General features: G+C 36.9%; 1 protein-coding gene and 2 pseudogenes across 6 annotated transcripts; 2 read left to right on the forward strand and 1 right to left on the reverse strand.

Annotated features, from left to right (window-relative positions):
* Window positions 1-22912, reverse strand: part of LOC104096571 (isocitrate dehydrogenase [NAD] regulatory subunit 1, mitochondrial-like) — a 54434-nt pseudogene extending 31522 nt beyond the window's left edge.
* On the forward strand, window positions 1894-23159 carry LOC104096910 (uncharacterized). 6 transcript variants are annotated; one of them, XR_011411402.1, is made up of 9 exons: window positions 1894-2074; window positions 15705-16009; window positions 16127-16213; window positions 16297-16359; window positions 16441-16628; window positions 16718-16879; window positions 16988-17199; window positions 17494-17603; window positions 17683-22342. XR_011411402.1 is itself a non-coding variant. In XM_070186489.1 (9 exons), exons 2-5 carry the CDS (start codon window positions 15841-15843, stop codon window positions 16608-16610), a joined length of 489 nt encoding a protein of 162 aa, XP_070042590.1. In that variant the 5' UTR covers window positions 1895-2074; window positions 15705-15840; the 3' UTR covers window positions 16611-16628; window positions 16718-16879; window positions 16988-17199; window positions 17494-17603; window positions 22829-23159. The 6 variants fall into 6 exon arrangements, 4 of the variants coding, with proteins under 4 accessions (XP_070042590.1, XP_070042585.1, XP_070042581.1 ...); XM_070186489.1 differs by lacking the exon at window positions 17683-22342 and adding an exon at window positions 22829-23159 and having other exon boundaries at window positions 1895-2074; XM_070186484.1 differs by lacking the exon at window positions 17683-22342 and adding an exon at window positions 22829-23159 and having other exon boundaries at window positions 1895-2074; window positions 17520-17603.
* Window positions 2150-3313, forward strand: LOC138899804 (amino acid transporter AVT3B-like; annotated as a pseudogene).
* Window positions 23160-24535: the final 1376 nt, after the last annotated feature.

The raw sequence follows: 24535 nt of genomic DNA on the forward strand, positions 1-24535 counted from the left end.
AAACTTTCTGTCCAGAACTCTCTTCTTCGCGAACGCGATAGGTCTCTCGCGTTCGCGAAGTACAACTCGACTGCCCACAAATTTAACCGTTCGTGAATGCAACTGTGGCTTCACAAACGCGAAGCTTTACAAATCTTACCCTTCGCGACCACGACAACGATCACGGCTTCGCGAACGCGAAGCTTTACCAGCTCAGACCTTCGCGAATGCGACCACCACCTCGCGAACGCGTAGAACAAGGACCTGGGGTCCCCATAGCCTTACTCCTCTTCGCGAATGCGATACCACTCATGTTCGCGATGCACACACAGACCATACCTTCGCGTTCGCGTCCTCCCCTTCGCGAATGCGAAGAACAAAACCTCACACTCAGAAAACACTCTTCGCGAACGCGAGGGCCCACTCGCGAACGCGAAAGAGAAAATCACAAAAATGCAGCAGTAGATATCAGCAATCTCACCAAGGCCAAAAATGATCCGTTAACCCCTCCGGAACTCACCCGAGCCCCCCGAGACCTCAACCAAACATATCATCAAGTCCTAAAACATCATACGAACTTAGTCGAACCCTCAATTCACCTCAAACAACGGTTAAACCACGAATTATACCCCAATTCAAGCTTAATGAACTTTGAAATTTCAAGTTTCTACAAACAACTCCGGAACCTATCAAATCACGTTCGATTGACCTCAAATTTTGCACACAAGTCATAAATGACATAACGAAGGTATTCTAATTTTCAGAATCGGATTCCGACCCCGATATCAAAAAGTCACCCCACCCCCGACCCACACCCACCCCCACCCCGGTCAAACTTTTCAAAATTTCAACTTTCGGCATTTCAAGCCTAATTCCACTACGGACCTCCAAATAATTTTCGGACATGCTCCTAAGTCCAAAATCACCATACGGAGCTATTGTAATAATCAAAACTCTATTCCGGGATCGTTTAGACATAAGTCGATATCCGCTCACTATTTTAATTTAAGCTTTAAACCTTGGAACTAAGTGTTCCAATTCATTTCAAAACCTCACCGGACCCGAACCAATTAGCCCGGCAAGTTACAAAATAACTGTAAAGCATAATTTGAGCAGTAAATAGGGAAACGGGGTTGTAATACTCAAAACGATCGGTCGGGTCGTTACATGATTATCAAAAGGGTAATAAGCAAGATATTAAGTCAATTAGTAAGTTAATAAAAGATCACATGAAAATTTAACAATGTTAGGTAATGAATAATGCAATAACTATAAGCAAAGATTAAAGAGATTTTTTTTATGGTGAAAAGGTAGAAGGATAAGACTTATTCGACTTTGAAGTAAAACATAAAGTGGTAGTAAGAATTTTATTAAAATAATATGCTCAAACAAGACAAAATACAACGTGATATGTTTAGTACTCTTTAATATCGACCACGGAATAAATACAAGTACTAAGATCAAGGATGTTACAGATATAAAATGGAAATATGTTATCCAGTACGAGATATGAGAAATAGTTTTAAGTCGTGCTTCTTAATTGATATCTAATGATTATATGTAACTTTTATTCGGAGGGTTTAAATTTTAAGGTAAATTGCATATAATTTAAATAACCCATATCATAATTTGATATTTGTGTTCGCACATCGCACGGATACTAATACTAGTTTTAGACGGAGAAAACGATAAAGAATTTGAGAGTTTGATGAGGTGGCTAACCAATCAATAACACATGTCTGTTATAAATTACGAAAAGTCAAAAATGCCCTCAGATTGTGACCATATTCGCTCTTCTATATTTTTTTCCTCTAGTTCTTCCTCTACAGTTTGAGGGGCTTGGGGTCGTCCGGGGTATTTTGAAAAAACTGCAAATATTTTTGGCAACGTGTTAATACTACTTTAATTTTGACACGTTGCTTTACACCGCTCAAACGAACATCTCATCTACACTCTGTTTCCTCCCGATTTGCAGTCTCTACAGTTTCTTCCTCAAAATTTCCAACGCTACTCACCTACTCTTCCAATTTCCCTTGTCTCTTTTAGTCTTCTCTCTTCCTAGACAGTTTATTCGCCTTGATTGTATAGTTATAAGGTGAGTTTTAGTTCCTTTTTTTTTATTTTTTTATTTTCAGAATAGCTGCTGCATATATATTGTTTAAACTGATTAAATTATTCGTCCATCATTCTTTATCATTCATCCGGAAAAAACTGGGATATTTCGAGTTGTTTTCCATTTCAGTTGGGGTTGAATTCAATCCCCACAATTACTCACTTAACCCCCTCGAGTATATTTATTGATATTGATTTAGGTACTATGGGGGTAGTTATGGTTAAGGATGTTGTAATCTTTCTTAAAAACAGACATGTTCTTGAAGCATTTGTTTGGTTTAGTATTTTTTCCTACGGTCTTGGTGTATCTGTTTATGCTTTTAAAGGTGTTGGAATAATTTTACCTTTTGGAAGCAGAGATGAACGACAATGACAAATTTGAGAAAATTTTGGGTTTGTCGATGGCTTTCATTTCTTTGATGTATGGTTCTTTGGGGGTATTGGGATACTTTACTTTTGGAAAAAAGACCAAAGATAAGATCACTACCAATCTTGGGAGAGGATTGGTTAGTACCTTAGTGCGGATTGGACTTTGCATATACCTTTTATTTACTTTCCCACTTATAATGAATCATGTTTATGAAGTGATGGAAAGGAGATTTCGTGAAGGCAGATAGAGTTTGACACCAAAACAGTAAAATCAAAATTCTTGTTCCGACAAGGTTAGACATTAGAATCTCATTCAAGAAGCTTTATTAGTTGGAGTTCATAATGATTTACTACAGGAATAAGTTTGATTAAACTTATTTGTTTCTAGCAAATAGTCCAATATTACGAAAGTACAGTATGTTCCTCAAGGGGACCAATTAGCTTAGGTTTTTCATGTTTCAATTAGGGAGTGATAAGGCGAGTGGGTGTGGGGTGACTAGATCAAAGGCAATTACGAGAGTTATGAATATAGTTGCATTAAATTGTCAACTGAAGCTTCTTCGCCTCACTAGGATTATATCTGCCAAAATTTCAAAATTCAATTAGTTCCTCAACTCACTCCCTTGCCTTCTTCAACTTTACAAAGTGATTTGGCTTCCGCTCTCCACTTATCACATTCAGTAATAATCTCTTAAATTTCACTACTCTTACTGGTATTTAATTAAAAAGTTAGAAATAATTTAATCTTTTCTACTAATATGATTGGTTAAGGAAAGAGCACATATATGTATTTAGTATATAGTTTCATAAAATAATATTACTGTATTAGGGGTTCATGATCTTTAAGCTATAAATAAGTTCAGGCGATTGTCAACTTTACAAAGTGATTTACTCCGGGGTATACTGTAAAAGGTGGCCTTATTTTTAGGCTTTTTATTTGTGAGCCTTGTTGGCACATTTGGAGCCTTTTATTTAAGGCCTTGTTGGCCAAATAAATGGCCTTGTATTTTGAGAGGATGTGGCCAATTGTTGGCCAATCATTTCTTTCTTCTCTTCCTATATAATGAGGATTCTCTACTCATTTGGAAACACACCAACAAGACTTGAGTCTTCATTTCTTGTTTCTTCCTTTCTTCCTTTATTAAGAGTGTTTTGTATGAGAGTTAGTGTTGGGAAGCACTTGCGTGAACCCTTTCTTTGGAGTGATCTTGTGAGGTTATTCTCTTAGGGTATTTGGATTAATTAGAGTGTACTCTAATTTTGTACTCTCATTTGTACTCTTATTCGTATAGTAAATTGCTCCTCTCCGCTTGTGGCTAGGTCACTTTGACCAAACCACGTTAAATTTGTGTCTTTTTATCTACTTTAATTGTCGTTGTTATCAACTTCCATTGTCTTTGTTATTGCCATTATACCGTTGTTTGGCTAAATTTTGCACTACCCGGGTTTCCGATCCTAACAAATTGGTATCAGAGCCGGATCTAACCGGGTTAGTTTCAATAGCCAAAATGACTCTAACAAAGACCTATGTTGAAAAATTTGATCGAAGTGCAAACTTTGGAATGTGGCAATTAAAGATGGAAGCTATCCTAATTCAGGATGGCTTAGACTTGGCGTTACAAGGAAAGGAGAAGAAGCCGGATAAAATGACGGATGAGGAGTTTGCAGTTATAGACAAAAGGGCAAAAGCAGGTATCATTTTAAATCTCTCAAATGAGGTTTTACGTGAAGTTTCTGTAGAAACCACAGCCAAAGGCATGTGGGAAAAATTGAAAACCTTATATATGAAGAGGACGGTGGAAAATAGACTTTAGCTGAAGCAGAAGCTTTATACAATTCGTATGGGTGAAGGTACCTCTATTCTCTTTCATCTTGACACTTTTGATTCCATTCTTATGGATTTGAGTAATATAGATGCTGAAATTAAAGATGAGATCAAGCCGTGTTACTGCTTTGTTCTCTACCCCCATCTTTTAAGCATATAAGAGATACTATGCTCTATGCAAAGGATAATATCTCTTATAAGGATATTAAATCTATCTTAAAATCAAAAGAACAGATAGATAGTGATATTACTGGGGAAGCTAGTGGAACTCAAGCGGAAGTTGGCTTGTTTGTTAGGGGTAAATCCGACTCCATATCCAGATATAATAATTTACAGTGTCGCTATTGTCATAAGAAAGGTCACAATATCTCCGAATGCTATAAACTGAAAAATAAAGAAAAGCATAAAGAAAGAAAAAATGAGCACAAAAATACTGATACCGCCGAAGCTAGTATAGCAACTGATGAGATTGAGGAAACTATATTTTTAGCAACTGAAACTAGTTTCAGATTAGACAATGAGTGAATTTTAGATTCCGGTTGTTCATATCATATGTGTCCTAGCAGGGACTTGTTTTCTACATATGATTCAGTTGCAGGTGGAGTTGTCCAACTGGGTAACAATGTTACTTGCAACGTTATTGGCAAAGGTACAATTCGGTTCAGAATGCACGATGATGTGGTGAGAACTCTCACCGATGTTAGATATGTTCCTGAGTTGAAGAAAAATCTCATATCTTTGGGCACTTTAGAATCACTTGGGTGCAAATTCACTAGTGAAGGTGGAGTTTTAAAAGTTTTTCAAGATGCTCTTGTGATCATGAAAGCACACAGATCTGGTTCGTTGTATACTTTATTGGGCTCCAATGTTATAGGCCCTACTGCAGTTTCGGTATCAGACAACTTGTCTGATTTTGATAGCATTAAATTTTGATATATGCCCATTCACTATTAGAAATTCGCTAAAAACCGACCAAAAAAACTGACCAAAGTTGGTCGGTTATGGCCAATTACAGACCAAAACGCGACCATTACGGTGTGGACGGTGTTTTGATGGTCGGAATGGCTTACCGACCAAAGTTGGTCGGAAATTACCGACCAACTTTGGTCGGTAGCTTAAAACGACCATCTGACAAGTTTAATTACTTACCGACCAACTTTGGTCGGAAACATATTTTATTAATTTAATTTTACCGACCAAGGTTGGTCGGTTTAACTAAATTATGTTTTTTTATTAATTATTAAAATAAATAAAAACTGACCAACTTTGGTCGGTAATTGAAAAAATATATATTTTTAAAATAATTAAAATTAAACATTACCTACCAACTATAGTCGGTAATCTCAACAGTGCAGGAAAAATACCGACCAAAGTTGGTCGGTAATGTTGAATTCTGGGAATTCAATGTTCATTAACCGACTAACTTTGGTCGGTATTTTGGAATAATTTATTTTTTTTTATTAAAAACCGACCAACTTTGGTCGGTTTTTCTAGGTTTAATTTTGACATAAAATGCCTGTTTTGGCAGCTACACCACCTGGCAGCATACCAATACACCTAATAACAACAACAACACAACAACAACAACAACAACAAAACAACAACAACAACACAACAACAACAACCAAAACATTCAATAAATACTTTAAAACTAACAAATTAAAGTTCAATTGAACATAAAAATCCAAAATCAAGTTAAAACTAATTACAACTAGTTCAAAACTGGTTCTATTTGTCTAGTTCAAAGTATATAAAAGTCAAGGGGTGTTTTCTACAACATCATCATCACCGTCTGATGAACTTTCATTTACAAGACGATATAGAGAACGGTCTTGTAGAGGACGGGAAGCACGATCACGGAGAGGACGGGAGGAACGATCACGAGCAGGACGGGAGGAACGATCACGTGGAGGTCGACCCTCTGGAGATGACTCACGAGATCGGGGCAACGGAAAAGCTCCACTAGATAGGAGAGTTCTGATCTGAGCTTGCATGCCAAGGAATTGAGCATCTCTAAGCCTTTCTCTTTCCTTGGCCGCTTCTAGCTCTGATGTGAGCTTTGTCACTGTCTCCCGCATAGCGGAGAGGCTCTCCCTATTAAGTTGCTCGCCTTGCGAGGAAGTCCCTATTCCTCGCATTCCACACTTATAGCGATGGAAGTTTTTAGTAGGAAGCCCGTATACCTTCCCCCATTTTGGACCGCCAACAGACTCCAACCATATTCTTTCAGCATCCTCGTCCGAAGGTTGGGTTGGCTCACCCGATTCACCAGCTGGATGACTACGAATGAATTCCTCCACGTTACTTTGGTAGCGACCCTATATTATTTTAAATTAAATCAGTATTTCAAAATTTTTATAAAAGTAAATTATAATACTTAAAGAAAATTGAAAGCTTACATATGCAGTCGAGGCCCGGTCCTCGACCCACCTATCTTGATCCCCCTCTTTCTTCTTCTTCACAATATGTGTCTCCTTGAATAGCTCATCATGACTCATTGGACGCCCATACTTCTTTTCCTGAAAACAAATTAATTTAGTTAATAAACAGAATAGATATACTTAGAAAAGTAAAATAATTTAAGCAATTATGTACCAATCTTCTTTTTATTGTCCCTAGGTTGATCGCACCTCCAGTGTGCAAGGAGCCTCCTTTCTCGGATGCGCGAGCTTTCTTTCCTTTTTCGCTCCTCTCTAAGAACTATGCGGTAAGCCATTGCCTTTGCAAATCATTCCACAAATTCTCAAGTAACCAGCCAGGCCTCTTGTTCTTCTTTCTAGCATCCGAGAAAGCATCTGCCAATCTCTTGCGAGCTTTATGATGAAAATTTATAGCCACTTCCGTGCTATAGCGGTCTTCCCATACACACTTGCTCTGTATTTCAAAAGTTAAATATTAGATGGAAACATCATAAATATAAATTATTAAACTGTTTAAAAGAACATTTATACCTTAAATTGATTGAAAATTTGCTCCTTCAGTGAGAATGGGCAATCAGTCCAAGTCGCATAAGGGCCATCATAAAGCTTTCTGATAGCATTGGTGATTATCTTCGTAGTCTTATTACCCGGCCTGAACCTGCAATTTAACAATAAAAATATCTTAATATCTTAGTAAAAATGTTACAAATCAATAGACGTAAAAATAATGAATAACACTTACCCATCAACCTCGGGGACTATGATGATCCTGCCATATCGATCATAATGCACTACCTCGTCATCACCATCCGAAGCATGTGTATCAGAGGCATGTGAAGACGATGTAGGCGGGTCAGAGCTACTGCCTCGCAGGCGAAGGCCTGCAATAGATGGAGTCGATGATGAAGATGGTTGTGATCCCTGTGACTGCGACATAGCTGGATGCGACCCAAGTGGATGTGATACCGATGGCTGTGACATGGATGGATGCGATCCATGTGGCTGTGATATGTAGGGATGTGATCCATGTGGATGTGATGTAGATGGTTGCGATGCAGATGGCTGTGAGGCAGCTGGACTGTATGTCGGACGAATAGTCCTTTGCCAATTGTCCTACATAATCTCATGTTAGCCAAGAACATTCAAATAAAATAGAATATTACATCAAACTTATAATATTACCTCTCAAAGGGATACATCCATCTGCATTGAACAGGCCCTCCAAGTCGTGCCTCGTGTACAAGGTGTATTGGAAAGTGTTCCATCACATCAAAGAAACCATATGGGAATATTTTTTCCATCTTACTCGAAGTTACACGGATGTTCTTGTCCATCCGAAGTAGGTTTTCTTCCCTTAATGTGGTAGAACACAAGTCTTTGAAAAATAAACTAATCTCTGTGATGGGTTTCCAGATTCTTTCAGGCAAACCACAAAATGCAATAGGCACTAAGGTCTCCATGAAAACATGACAGTCATGACTTTTCAAATGGCTCAACTTCCCTACCTCTATATCTACTTTTTTTCCAAGATTCGACGCATAACCCTCAGGCATCTTCAATTTCGTAACCCAATCACAAATTTGTCGTCTTTCCTCCAAAGTGAATGTGTAACTTGCTTTGGGCTTGAACACCTTACCATTGTTTGCTATCTGCAAGTATAATTCAGGCCGCCTGCAATATTCTTGTAAGTCCATTCTAGCCTTCGGGTTATCTTTTGTCTTACGTTTAACATCCATCACTGTGTTGAACAAATTATCAAAATAATTCTTCTCAATATGCATGACATCAAGGTTGTGTCGGAGAAGATTATCCTTCCAATATGGCAACTCCCAAAATATACTCTGTTTCATCCAATTATGATTAACACCATATCCGGGGAATCTATAAGGTGGAGCCTCAGTAACTTTACTGAAGTTCTGGACCCTCTCCCAAATTTCCTCACCTGAAAGTATCGGAGGTGGAGAATCATATTCCACTTTATTCTTTTTGAATGCATTTTTCATCCTTCTAAACTCATGATCATCAGTCAAGAATTGACGGTGACAATCAAACCATGATTGCTTTCGGCCATGTTTCAAAGTGAACGCTTTACTATTTTCCATGCAGTAAGGACAAGCTAGCTTCCCAGCAGTCATCCACCCAGACAACATTTCATACACAGGAAAATCATTAATAGTCCACATTAAATTAGCACGCAAATTGAAATTCTGCTTGGTTGATATGTCATATGTTTCAACACCATCATACCACAATTGTTTTAGCTCATCAATCAAAGGTTGCAAATATACATCAATCAAACTTTTCGGATTACGTGGACCGGGGATAATACAATTTATGAATATATATGGACTAGTCATACACAACTCAGGTGGTAGATTATAAGGTGTAAGAAAGACAGGCCAACATGAATATGGTGTCACAGATATAGAAAAAGGCGTGAAGCCATCCGCACACAGACCTAACCGAATGTTCCTTGGTTCACTAGCAAAATCTGGATATGTCCTATCAAAGTGCTTCCAAGCTTCTCCATCTGAAGGATGACACATAACACCAGGTGGTCTTCTATTTTCAAAGTGCCATCTCATATGAGGAGCAGAACTCATCGACCCATATAACCTCTTTAACCTAGGTATAAGAGGTAAATAATGCATCGCCTTGACAACGACCATATTCCCGCTGGAAAGCCTCTTGAAACGAGGCTTTTCGCAAAATTTACAATTGTCTAAAGTTGCATCATCTTTATAATATAACATGCAACCATCTTCATAACAATCAATTCTCATTGACGAAAGTCCTAACTTAGAAACCAATCTCTTTGCCTTATAGAAATCGCCAGGTAAGTTGATATTAGGGTCTACTAGTTCACTCATAAGGTCAATGAAAGAGTCCATGGCTGCTTGAGAAATATTCCAATTAGATTTGATACTTAGTAATCTAACTGCAACAGATAGCTCAGAGTGCGGACTTCCTTCACGTAGTGGACGACTAGCTTCCTCTAACTGTTCATAAAAACGTTTTGCGTCATCATTAGGAGTTTGTTCAACATTTTCATTGGGCTCACCCCGAAGTGCATCCCAAAAGTATCCGCAACCATATCCTGAATTCTAGAATCAAGATTTGTATTCTCCACCGACCTACTACTTTCACCAGCAACCATGTTATGAAATATTCCACGGCTACCATCGATCTCTCCATGATTAGTCCACACAAAGTAATTCTCTATAAACCCCTTCCTATAAAGATGAAGCTTAACTTCCTCCGATTTTTTGAACTTCATACAATCGCCCCTGACACAAGGGCACCTAATTACTCCTTCACTTTGGTATGGTGGAAGTGACACTGCATGTCTAATAAAGTCATCAACCCCTTCTACAAAATCCTCCCGCAATCCCCGCCGATTAGGATAATTCCTATTGTACATCCAAGTACGATGTTCCATCTATACAAATAAAACAAGAACAAATTAATTTATTCTACAATTATAAATTAATTATATCTTTTTAGTTAATTCAAGATAATAATTGGCTCCTAATTACACCAATTTATATCCTAAAAGTTCAATTCATATCCAAAAGGTCCAATTCATATCTTAGAAGTTCAATTCATATCCTAAAAGTTCAATTCACAAGAACAAATCCTAAAAACTAAAATTTCAATTCATATCCTACGAGTTTAAACATAAACTAATTAAACTAAAGAAATTCAACCCATACCCTAAAAGTTCGATTCACAAGAACAAATTAATTTATTCTACAATTATAAATTAATTATATCTTTTTTAGTTAATTCAAGATAATAATTTTTTCCTAATTACACCAATTCATATCTTAAAAGTTCAATTCACAAGAACAAATCCTAAAAACTAAAATTTCAATTCATATCCTACGAGTTTAAACATAAACTAACTAAACTAAAGAAATTCAACCCATACCCTAAAAGTTCGATTCACAAGAATAAATTAATTTATTCTACAATTATAAATTAATTATATCTTTTTTAGTTAATTCAAGATAATTATTTTTTCCTAATTACACCAATTTATATCCTAAAAGTTCAATTCATATCCAAAAGGTCCAATTCATATCTTAAAGTTCAATTCATATCCTAAAAGTTCAATTCACAAGAACAAATCCTAAAAACTAAAATTTCAATTCATATCCTACGAGTTTAAACATAAACTAACTAAACTAAAGAAATTTAACCCATACCCTAAAAGTTCGATTCACAAGAACAAATTGTAAACCCTAGATTCTAACTAAACTATTCATGACAATACAAAGTTAATAATTCAATTCTAACTAAACTATTCAAACTAACTAAACTAAAGAAATTCAACCCATACCCTAAACTAAACTAATTCATAACTAATTGACTAATTAACAAAACTAATTAGTTAATAAAACTAATTAACAAAACTAATTAAAACAAGACCTAAACCCTAATCCTCAATAAAATGCAATGTTCAAATAATTGAAACACTAATCAATTGAAACTAATTCATAACTAATTAACAAAACCTAGAAATAATAAATAAATGGGTTGTAATTCAAACCTAGAATTTTTAGGAGATGGAGAAGGAGAGGGGCGGCAGTGGCAGTGGCAGCGGCGACGGCGAGGGCTGGGCGGTGGCGACGCGGGGTGGGGAATGGGATTTATGTGAGGGAAATAGAGAAGGAGAGGGGAAGGTTTTGAGTGAGGGAAATAGAGAAGGAGAGGGGAAAATAAGAGAGAAATGGGGGTTCCCCCGTTTTTCAATTCTGATTTCAGAATTACCGACTAAAGTTGGTCGGTAATTTTGGTCGGTACATTAAGTGTTGACCGTTTGACCAAAAACCGACCAACTTTGGTCAGTTTTTTTTTTAAAAAAAATTAAATTCTTTTTTTTTGTGTTTTTTTTCTTAAAATATTATAAACTATAAAAAAAAAAATATAATAAACTACAAGCATTTATTTTATTTAACTATGCAATTATTATAAATAATTATAAACTATAAGCATAATCTTTATAAATAATTATATTAACTATTTAATTTTAATAAATTATAATAGCATCTATCTAAGTAAATTTTCTAAGTTATAATTAAGTATGTGAGTAATTTCTCACACACACACATACACTATATTGTAATTGATGCTAATAACTTCTTTTTTCATTCGTTCATCACTAATAATGCATGACATAGATTAATCGATATATAGGTCGAGACGTTTTGATGAATCATCGATTAATATTCATCGATACATCTAAGTAAGTTATAAGTCGATGAATCAATTTACAAATAGATATATTTGATGATAAAGTATATATACTAATTAGTATCTTCCCAAGTCTATCCCTAAAAGAACCCGACCCTGTGGTCCTAGCGCTTCGTGTTCTTATATATATACGGCTATATATATATATATATATATACATGTACATACACACACACAAACACACTTCACTGTAATACTTTAACTATATATATAGCTTGTTATAGTATATGTTAGTGTGTATATATATAGCTTGTTAAAGTTTGACCATGTTTGACCTATTAATTTAACTCGTTTACTTAATACTAATAGCTTCTTTCGTTTATTTAATTTGTAATTCATATATATATATATATATATGTCAAAGATGTTTAGTATTAATTCTTTTATTTTTCATTCATTCATCACTAATAATGCATGGCATAGCTAGATTAATCGATATAGGTCGAGACGTTTTGTTTTTACTATTAGTCGATATAAGTCAAACGTTTTGTTTTTAATATTCATCGATGCATCTAAGTAAGTTATATAAGTCGATGAATCAATTTACAAATAGCATGTTATATATAGTATATGTTAGTGTATTCATTATTTGTAGTACAAAAGTGTTAACGAATTATATTTATATTATTTAGATAGTAAATATAAAAGTAATTCGAAAGTTTGACCAATGTTGACGTAATAACCGACCAACTTTGGTCGGTTATTTTGCAGAAAATAACAATTACCGACCAAAGTTGGTCGGTAAATGCTTCCCCTACATTAACCGACCAACGTTGGTCGGTAATTTTAAATATAAATTCTTAAATATTATAAAATATTTTAAATAATAAAATAATTATTAAAATTTAAAAAATTGGATCCAGATTACCGACCAACGTTGGTCGGTAATCCAAAATTTTCTTGTCTGACCAGCTGGGTCAATTCGTTAACCAATTTACCGACCAACGTTGGTCGGTATTTAGTTTAAAAAAATATAAATTTTTTTTCCCAGTTTCCGTCCAACCTAGACGGTTTTTGGTCGCTTTTTTTGACCGACCAACGTTGGTCGGAAATATTTGGTCAGTTTTTAGCAGATTTTTAGTAGTGATTGGGGCTTTTGCGGAGAAGGTGAAGCAAATTTACTATATCAACCAAAATTAGGCCAAGGTGGAGATTTGTAAAAGGTGACCTTATTTTTAGGCTTTTTATTTGTGAGCCTTGTTGGCACATTTGGAGCCTTTTATTTAAGGCCTTGTTGGCCAAATAAATGGCCTTGTATTTTGAGAGGATGTGGCCAATTGTTGGCCAAGCATTTCTTTCCTCTCTTCCTATATAATAAGGACTCTCTACTCATTTGGAAACACACCAACAAGATTTGAGTCTTCATTTCTTGTTCTTTCCTTTCTTCCTTTATTAAGAGTGTTTTGTATGAGAGTTAGTGTTGGGAAACACTTGTGTGAACCCTTTTTTTGAAGTGATCTTGTGAGTTTATTCTCTTAGGGTATTTGGATTAATTAGAGTGTTTACTCTAATTTTGTACTCTTATTCGTATAGTAAATTGCTCCTCTCCGCTTGTGGATGTAGGTCACTTTGACCGAACCACGTTAAATTTGTGTCTTTTTATCTACTTTAATTGTCGTTGTTATCAACTTCCATTGTCTTTGTTATTGCCATTATACCGTTGTTTGGCTAAATTCCGCACTACCCGGGTTCCCGATCCTAACATACACATATTAGATACGGTAAGAATCACTTAAGTTTTATTACGCTTATTGTAACTTATTAATGGAAATAATTTAATCATTTCAATAGATTTGGCTAAGGAACAAGCACAGATCTGTATTTGGTGTATAAATTTCATAAAATAATGTCATTGTCTCATAGTTGACTGGCAATCTTTAAGCTATAAATATTAGGTGATCGTCAAAACTAATGCAATAGTTGCTCTTTACTTACATTTTATGCTACAATCTGTGTATTTGCTGTCATTGTATGAGTTCTCTGATAGCATTCTTATTTTGGTAGCTATAAAGAATAGAGTACCTAATGATATTTTGTTTAAACAAAGGAGAACTTTGATGTAGCTGAAGTGCTTGACAATATGCTTAACAGGTGACAACATATTTTATGTGTTATATATATCTTTCTAAAGGATGTGTCATGTCTTCAATTGTTGTATGCATATTTCTCATAGTTGTCTCTCGAAGTATTCTGGGGTTTGTGGAAAATGGATATGTAGGTTCTGATGTGATTTTGTGAAAATATATAAAATTCCGTTGTCACTAATCAACATATCTCAACACTAGCAAAACTCTACTACTGCTTTGTTGCACCAATGGCAAAGCTGGTTGTTATGCTTTTGCCTTATTTGACTCTAATTTACGTTTCTCTTCATCATTTTGGGAATTATGTAGAGTATAATATGTATGAAGCCTATTGTTCGTATTAAGTATATCTAAATAGCAGATGATCAATTGATGACAAGCTGAGTTAAGTTTTTTTTTTTGGCCAACAATCTTTGGCTTATGTTGTGCCAATGGAATGGCTGACTCTTGCGGTTTTTCCTTATTTGGGCTCTAATGTAGATTTTTTTTTATCGTTCTGAAAAATATGTGGATGTTTTGTTCTTCTTCATTGTCCTTGGTATAATATTTGTCCAAACTTCTTATTGTAAAAAGCTTATGAGCTTTAGTTAGTAAATTATACAAAGAAAGCAATTCTATTGCTGTAAAATTTGAGACGAAGGATCGTTGGTTATTTAGTCAGGGTTTTTGTACTCATCATTAATCTCTCTTTTGATCTGTAATTTTATAGAAAGGTGACAAATTTGTAAAAAGAGTGGAGTTTTTGAACATAATTTTATGGTGCTAAATAGTTTATGATGGTTTTTACTTTCCAAAAAAGAGATTTTTTACCTTTATGTACAGTGTGCAAAATTTGAACAGAGAGAATAGTAGGTTATTTAGGGGGGAAATGAAACATATTACCCATGTAAAGTTTGGATATCATAAGACATTTATACTCTTAGTGTAGGAGAAACTATGTAAATAACAAAGAAAACATCCTAGAGCATATAGTCCCCATTCTATACATATTTAGTAGCTCCTTGGTACATTTATATCAACAATAGAATCATCTATAAACAAAGATGACAGGGATTATTTGTCATGTTAATACATTCTTTTTGACTGAAGTCAGTCATGTTAATACTAGAGTTAACATGAATTTCTTTTGCATGTTGGATAACTGATCACCTTGAATATTAATGTATTACCATGATAACAGTTTCTGTTAATTAGTGAATAAGGCAAAACATGCTTTATCTCCTATATTTTTTTCCTTTTTCGGAGTACAGTCGTTTATACTCCAGTATCTGTTGTGACCGAAACTGGGCTTCATGATTTTTATATTAAAAGTTTTAAGCTTTTTGTGCATTAGTTTTAGATTTTTGGTCAAGATTTTTTTTTTCATTAGTTTTTATATTGGGTTTTCCGGAGAATATAATACATGTGTTTTTGTTGTATCATCAACATGGATTGTATATAAATCATATAATCTTGACTTGGAGGTGATAATTTTATTGAAAAAAGGTGCAGCCTTGAAATTACGTCTTTGCTCTTTATGTTTTGCTGTCATGTATCTATAGTATACTAAGTGTTATCTTTTGTTCCCTTTTAAATATTTGTAGAAAATAATATATACCAATGTTCATGTATGGTCTTTTGTCTTCGTTTCAAACTAATAAAAAATTCATTGTATTGTAGGTTGCAAAAGTGATTGGCTGACACTTATAAAACATAAATTTTTTCGTGAATGGATCGTCAACAAAAAAGAAAATAACCTTGCATAACAACAGAAACTCATGATAAGAATGCCAAGCGGCGTGAACTGTATCATGACATGGCCACAGTTGAAAAGAACGCACTTTTGCTGCAACGCCGCCTAAAAAAGAGAGAGGCAACAACGAATCGTCTTCTTGGAAGTAGAAAATTTATCAATCTTGCCGAATCAATGTCTGCAATTCAGGGTAATGTTATTGTTGGAGGCTCTTCTTCGATTTCAAAAATATGTTAGAATATCAAATTCATTATTCCTTATTTCCTCACATGCGTCTTCTGTATGAGTGTGTATGCGCAGTGGTTACGCTCCTGCAATCTCTATATTTACTAATTATATTTTACTACAGTTGCAACTGATTGTGAGGTTTTTACGCCACCAAATGTGCTTGACAAAGGGAAAAATGTGATTCATCCTATTTCTATTTTTGAAAAGGGTAAGCCTCTAAATCTGTGTTTACCATTTATTTTTCTTCGGTTACTATGCGCAAACATTTAATCGGCAACTATCTTGAATTAGGTTCGACATCAAGTACTTCAGGTAAATCAAGTGCTCCAACTACTGAAACAGTTCAGGTCGATGGTTAGTATCAACAAAACACTTTAACTCTGTTGTTCCTTGTTTTCTTCTTTTCTATTCCTTAAGGCTGTTTGATATATGCAGGTCACGTGAAGAATAAAAGAAATATGACTAATATTATCCGATTATGCCTTGATTATGTGTCGTTAAAAAAAGTTCCAAACTGTAAATTCTGCTTGGCAAAAAAATTTCAATACGAATCACCTGGATTTTGCTGTGGCCGCGGTTTTAATTCGCCTTTGACCATCAAATAAAATGTGTGCAATTACTAGGTGAGCTTCGTCCGTCTGTTTTTGCTTCTCTTTATCCCAGCTTATCTGCACATGCTTGTGTTTGGTAATCTCAATTTTATTTTTCACAGTATCGCAAATATTGTTGGATTCAAATGTAGTTGCATGCGGCTTTTGGGTGCAAATTCAGCTACTACTGGATTTGGAATTGTATATGAAGTATTGAACCCGAACAAATCTGTACCTAATCCTATGTAACTCAGAATGGTTTCAATCTCCCCGGCTCTTCTTTTGTATGCCCTTATTACTTTAATTTTTTACATTCTTTATTTCCAATGCATGAGATCTATGTAACTGTTTGCAATACTTGATAACACCACTGATTCTAGCACTGTTAACAGAGATTCATCTCTTCAGAAGAGTAATACCAAGTCTCACCCTGTGGGTTGGTGGTTTGAGAAAGAGGAGGAGCGAGCTGAAAAGCAGCAGTGCGTTGTTGCTGCCTCAAAAATTCTCCACAACTTCTCTTTTATGCCAGATAATGAAGTCATCATGCGCCAGCATAAACATTGCTTAGGAACTCTATTCCAATGTCAGCCAAATTATGTTACAGGTATGAAAGAAGCTCTGTTTGATATTTATGATTTTTGTTTGTGCTTACAACCTTGACTTCTGTGAAGTGGGATATTTCTATTATGAAAAGTTATAATGTTTGACATATGTGATATCTGGTCCTTTTTTCCTTGAGTTGCCCTCATGGTTATAATTTGGCTAGATTTTGATATTATTTTTCTTCAAGTAATATTTCGGATACCGTTAAAGGAGATAAAGTTCATAAAATAATCTCCGATCATTAAGATAAGTTCATATTCCTAGCTCACTTTAAGCGTGTTTCACGTTATGGCAGTTCCAAATGAAACCTGACCTATGCAGGGTTCACTTGACTAGAAAGACGACAGGGATGAAGATGATAACAATGAGAAAGACAATAAAGATGACATGAGGGCCAAACAGAAGGTACTCTTGCTTGCGGAAGTGAAATTACTATTTTTTTATTCCTTATTTCAGTAATCACTGAATCCTCTATTTTACGCAGGGTACAACTCATGACTTACTATCTTTTGGTTGCGAATGCCATCTTTTCTTTTGACGGAATGTAGGTACATTGACGGGTAAGTCTATAGAGTTGGCAAAGATCTTCCAGAAGAGGAGGGTCAATATAGCGTGTGTCCAAGAGACAAGGTGGGAAGGGTCGAGGGCGAGGGACGCTGACGGGTATAAACTTTGGTACTCAGGAGTCCAGAAGGGTAAGAATGGAGTGGGTATCTTGGTGGATAGGGAACTTAGAGAGTTTGTGGTTGAGGTTAGATGAGTGAATGATAGATTGATGATTATTAAGTTGGTGGTTGGAGAGTGCACTATAAACGTCGTTAGCACCTATGCGTCGCATGCAGGCCTAGATGAGGAGGTTAAACGGCGTTTCTGGGAGGGGTTAGATGAGATTGTGCGCCAGGTTCCGACTGCTGAGAAGCTATTCATACGAGGGGATTTCAATGGTCATATTGGGTCGATCGCATGTGGTTAAGGCGAGGTGCATGGAGGCTTCGGTTTTGGGGAGAGGAACGGAAGAGGTACCTCGTTGTTGGACTTCGCTAAGGCTTTTGGGTTGGTGATTGCGAACTCTACCTTTCCGAAAGGGAGGAGTATTTGGTTACTTTTCAAAATGCGGTGGCGAAGACTCAGATTGACTCTCTTCTCCTCAGGAGGTGTGACAAAGGGTTGTGCAAGGATTGCAAGGTGATTCCAGGTAATATACTCGCGACGCAACATGTACTCTTGGTGATGGACTTTGGTATTATGTTGAAGAGGAGGAAAAGGTCTGCTCGAGGAAGGCCGAGAATCAGGTGGAGAGCCTTAACTAAGGATAAAGCCCAAGAGTTGGAGGGGCAGTTGTCGGCTATGGGAGCTTGGAGGAGCAGTAGTGACGCGAGCACTATGTGGTCAATGACAGCAGACTGTGTAAGGGAGGCTGCGAGAGAGGTGTGAGGGGTCTCGACGAGCGTCGCTGGCGGGCACAAAGGAGACTCGTGGTGGAATGAAGTGGTCCAGGGTAAAGTGGAAGCGAAGAAGGCAACGTACCTGAAGTTAGTGGGGAGCATAGGTGAGGAGGAGAGGCGTGCGTTCATGGAGAGGTATAAGGTAGCTAGGAAGGAAGCTAAGCTGGCGGTCACGGAGGCTAAGACTGCAGCTTATGGTCGAATGTACGAGGAACTGGGGGAAAAAGGCGGGGAGAAGAAGCTATTCCGGCTAGCCAAGTTGAGAGAGAGGAAGGCTCGGGATTTGGACCAAGTGAGATGCATCAAGGACGACGATGGTAGAGTATTGATGGAAGATTCCCAGATTAAGAAGAGATGGCAGACTTACTTTCATATACTTCTAAATGAAGAAGGGGATCGGGATATCGTGCTAGGTGAATTGGAGCATTCCGAGAGTCGCCGTGATTTTGGGTACTGCATGCGCATCAAGGTTGAGGAGGTCGTGGGAGCTATGAGTTAGATGAGAAAGGGCAGAGCGAGAGGGCATGACGAGATTCCGGTGGAATTTTGAAAGTATGTGGGGAGAGCAGGTTTGGAGTGGTTGACTGGGTTGTTCAATGTTATTTTTAAGGCGAAGAGGATGTCGGATTAGTGGAGGTGGAGTACGGTGGTTCCATTGTATAAGAACAAAGGTGATATCCAGAGTTGTAACAATTATAAAGGTATCAAATTACTGAGTCATACCATGAAAGTGTGGGAGATGGTGGTTGAAGCGAGGGTGAGGATGTCGGTGTCTGTTTCCGACAACCAGTTCGGGTTTATGCCGGGTTGTTCTACTACAGAACTATACACCTTGTTAGGCGGTTGGTGGAACAGTACAGAGATAGGAAAAAGGACATGCACATGATTTTTATTGACCTAGAGAAAGCATATGACAAGGTTCCTAGAGAAGTTCTATGGAGATGCTTGGAGGCAACAGGTGTGTCGGTTCCTTATATTATGGCGATTAAGGACATGTATGATGGGGCTAAGATACGGGTAAGGACAGTAGGAGGCGACTCTGAGCATTTTCCGGTTGTTATGGGGCTATACCAAGGCTCTGCGCTCAGTCTGTTCCTATTCGCCCTGGTGTTGGACGCGTTAACACACCATATTCAAGGGGAGGTGCCATGGTGCATGTTATTCGCCGATGACATAGTTCTGATTGATGAAACGCGAGCCGGTGTTAACGAGAGGCTGGAGGTTTGGAGACAGGCTCTTGAGTCTAAGGGTTTCAAGCTGAGCACGACGAAGACGGAATACCTGGAGTATAAGTTCGGCGCTGAGCCGGGGGAAGTGGGTGTAGATATGAGGCTTGACTCACAGGTCATCCCAAGTAAAGGCAGCTTCAAGTATCTTGGTTTGGTTATCCAGGGGGAGGGGAGATCGACGAGGATATCACACACCGTATTGGGATAGGATGGATGAAGTAAAGGTTAGCATCTAGAGTTATGTGTGACAAGAGAGTGCCACTAATACTCAAAGGTAAGTTTTATAAAGTGGTGGTTAGACCGGCCATGATGTACGGCGCTGAGTGTTGGGCTGTTAAGAACTCATATATCCATAAGATGAAAGTAGCAGAAATGAGGATGTTGAGGTGGATGTGCGGGCACATTAGGATGGATAAGATCAGGAATGATGATATCCTTAAGAAGGTGCGCGTGGCTCCCATTGATGACAAGATGCGGGAAGCGAGACTCAGATGGTTCGGGCATGTAAAGAGGAGGAGCCTAGATGCCCCAGTAAGGAGGTGTGAGCGGCTGGTTGTGGAGGGCACGAGAAGAGGTAGAGGGCGGCCGAAGAAGTATTGGGGAGAGGTGATCAGGCAGGACATGACGAGGCTTCAGATTTCCGAGGACATAGCACTTGATAGGAAGATGTGGAGGTCGAGTATTAGGGTTGTAGGTTAGGAGGTAGTTGAGTCTTGCCTTACTTCGTACCGTCGTGAGACTAGTCTGGTAGGGTTTTTGTCTAAGCTAGCTAGTGGCAATGTCGTGTCTTACTATTTTGCGTTTCAGTGCCGGACCTATTTACTAGCTATCGTTTTTGCTTTGTATCTTTCTTCTGGATTTCATGTTGTTCCTATTTTTCCTATGATTTCTGTGGTGATACTGATATTGTCTCCTTTTGTCTTTTTGTCCTCTTGAGCCGAGAGTCTTTCGGAAACAATCTCTCTACCTCTTCGGGGTAAGGGTAAGGTCTGCATACACGCTACACTCCCCAGACCACACTAATGGAATTTCAGTGGGTTGTTATATTTATATAAAAGTTGTTAGGCCTGGGCTGAGCCGGGGCAAACACCCACTAGTAATAGAAATATAGAAAAGTGTGAAAGGAAAGATCACTACCTTAAGGCTCTCAACAACGCCAGGAACAACCTCATGCTCAAGACCAGAATATTCACCCTCGGTGTTTTCCCTAATGACAACAATATCCACGTTGTCGTGGCGCGTGGGAAGGCCCTGCAAGTTGAAGCAGTGGACAAGGGAAGCATACAGATCGAGCTCTTTCCTAAGCTGAACGTTAATGGAGTTGACACCACCGCCAACGGGAGTCTTCAAGCCTCATTTAATACAGACCTTGTTTTTGCGGATGGAATCCATCACCTCACGAGGCATGATCTTCATGTAACCGTGACCCGTGAACATCAAAATGTTCGAAGTAAACGGGAGCGTACATTGCTTCCATGACTTGTTCGACGGCGCCGGTGACGAGAGGGCCAATTCCGTCGCTGGGAATAAGGGTGACAGCACGGGGAGTGCCATCTCTGGGTCGGGGCATATAAGTAATGGATCGGACGGAGGTGGAGGATTGGGCGAGAAAAGGATGGGCATCACATGTGGAAAAAGAGCGGGAGCTCAAGCAGAGGCAGACCTACGTTGGGAGGTGGGAGGTCACCGGAACCCGTTAGCCTCGGCAAAAATACAGTATATAAATTTATATACATATATATATATAGTGAGGACCCCTTAAATATTTTAAGTGTGCCCCCTAAACACAAAAGCTAGACAGAACCGTTGGTTTAAGAAAGTGCTCAAAGTGCCTTCACTTTCTTGATGTCCCAAGTTCGAATCCTATCTCCTACAACTTTTATAATTCTATTTTACTTTTACTTTGTTTTTAATTCAATTATTGTTTAATTACTTAGTAGTCAACCAGTTATAGTTTTATATCCTTTTCTGAATTCAATTATAATTTGATACTTCTACATAATAATAAACTTAAAACTTAATTAACCTTTTTTTTTCTCAAATCCCCGACTCATTCAAAAGTCCAAATATTTATTAGCCTCCCCCTCCACAAATAGAGTAGCAAACTCTTCTGCCTCCCTTCAATTTAGTTAATTCTTTTTCAGTTCTCTGCATCTCTTCTAAATCCGATAGCCCTATTAGGTGTCGACAACGATGACTGATTTTGAGTCTCTTCTTCTTTGATTTTATTTGAGTCCGTTTTTTTCTTTTGAAAATATTACCTTAGTAAAATAATGTGCTACAAACTTTTTCTTTTCCGAAAAGATTCTTAGAGCTAGAAAGATATTATAAATATTTGCTTTTTCGATTTATGTAAATTATACCTAGATTAGCATTTGACTCTTGCATCACTTTGAGGAGAAAATGTTAAATTATATTTCAGGTATGTAATATATTGTTAGTTAAGGAGTAAAGATTTTTATTGATTCAATATTAATTTAGTCATATTGCTTACATATGAATGGTCAATTGGAGCCGTAGATTATTGAAATAGTCTACCTAAAAAGCGAAAATAGAAGAAAGATACTTCTTTGATTGAGAAGGAAGGATCCTTTTTTGATTGAGAAGAAATATCCTTTGGTGATTGAAGAAAATGTTATTTTGCTTGGAATCGTTATTTTTAGGGAGTTCTTGTTCTTGTGAATTTAGATGACGTATTCTTGGCGAAGTTTAATTATTTTCAATCAAGTTCTTGGTTTAAGAGACAATGCCTCTCATTTTATAGATGAGTTTGACGTGGAATCACATAATCCCGACCTTGATATGAGTGGACGATGTACTTATTTTATATTAGTACCAAATTAATGATATTCGATAATATCGAAGTTTGTATTTTGATGATAGTTATTATGATCATTAAGTTTTTATAGACTTGAACACTGAACTTTATCGCTAACTAGTACTTGGTATACTAAAGATAGTGCCCTCCGCTATACTCAAGTCCTGGGTCCGCCTCTGAGCTCAAGAGGTGTTTGAGAATAGGTACGGTTTGTCTCGCCATCAATTTACGATTTGGATTGATGACAAGAGAGGTGTTTGAGGGGTTGCTGTTCAGGAGACGAATACACAAGCGGCCATGAATTGAGAAGAGAGGGGAGGGGCAGCCTCACGAATGTTTTAAAAAAATAAAAAGGTGACAAAGTTAACTGGAATGTTCTTGTTCTTTTTTTCTCCCCGTTTTGGTACTACTCCTCCTATAGTCAAAATTTAACAAAATAAGAGATACTTTAAAATCTTGGGATCTTAAACTAACTTGTTTTGATTGTTACTTAAATTTTATTATATCGTTAAATCTGTCTTTACATAACGACGAAAAATATCACTTTATGGAACGGCCGATTTGGTGTGGTCGCGTCGTTCCCTTTTCTTTTTTTTCCTTCTTTTGCCACATATTACGTTTAACAGGGCGTGAATTTGGTGCCAATTGGAACTACTCGCCTTATCCTGGAAAATGATGGGGTTAGAATAGGATAGAGAAAGCATCTAACAACAATTTATCTTGAATTTTCTGAAATAAAATTTATATACGTAGTACTAAAATATTAAAGCTCACAATTCTTTTATACTGTTTGACAAAATCGGAATCAGGGAAAAAATTATTTCGTACTACATATAAGTGATTATGTCATAAAATGGAAGAGAAAAGAACTACCACTGTATCTTATATTTTGCTATTTCTCTGTGCTTGTTCTGATAAAAATGAGAGAACAGTTTATTTGTGCCTCCAATTTATTACCATAGTTGAGATCTTGAAAGCATTAAGGGAAAATTATACGGCCAACGGTCGCAAATAAGTAAATGGATGAGTTTTTAAACAACAACAACGACCCAGTGTATCCTGGACGGGAAGCTGATGAGTTTTTGAATGCTTGGATGAATAAACTCTACACAGTGCCAAAGCATGGCGTCTCCTAATTTTTGTCATTTGTGATGAGAACAAGAAACTCTTTTAATGTCTAATTTGTTATTAATCTGTATTCCTAAAATAAATTATGAAAACAGAAACAACGAAAAAGAAAAATGTAGTAGAAGCAGAATTATATTCGAATCCACTGTATTCACAGTATTTTCTTAAGAAATTTAATCATCTCCTAGTACCCGAGATTTAGGACTATTTTCGCCCAGGATAGTGTTGGATTTTGCATTTGTTATTGCTACTGTTTTTCTAGAATAATTAGTTGTTTAGTTTTAGGAGGAGTCTGCTAGAAGATTCAGAATTTTAATTATAGTAAGAGTTTAGTAATTTAATTGTAGGAGGAGTCTACTACTTTATTTATTTGGCTATTTAAAGCTCTATGATTAATAAAATTTTAGAAACAGTTTTTCAATCATATTTTCAACTTTCTTATTGCTTGCATATTTTTTTTAAAATCTATAACAGTGGTATCAGAGCCTCCATTGATCTTGACAGATCTCTGAATTCGCTGAAAAACAACCAATTTCAACCACTTTTAAATCATACGCATTTTTACCCATACCGATTTTTAACCAAATTTTTAACAATGGCAAGCAGCGGTCTCTCTTTGAATACCCTACAAACTTTCACTGGTGAAAACTATCAGATTTGGTCAGTGAAGATGAAATCTTATCTTAAAGTTTATGATCTATGGGAAATTGTAATGGA

Source organism: Nicotiana tomentosiformis, chromosome 1 (genome assembly GCF_000390325.3).
Source record: "Nicotiana tomentosiformis chromosome 1, ASM39032v3, whole genome shotgun sequence".
Taxonomy (NCBI): Eukaryota; Viridiplantae; Streptophyta; class Magnoliopsida; order Solanales; family Solanaceae; genus Nicotiana; species Nicotiana tomentosiformis.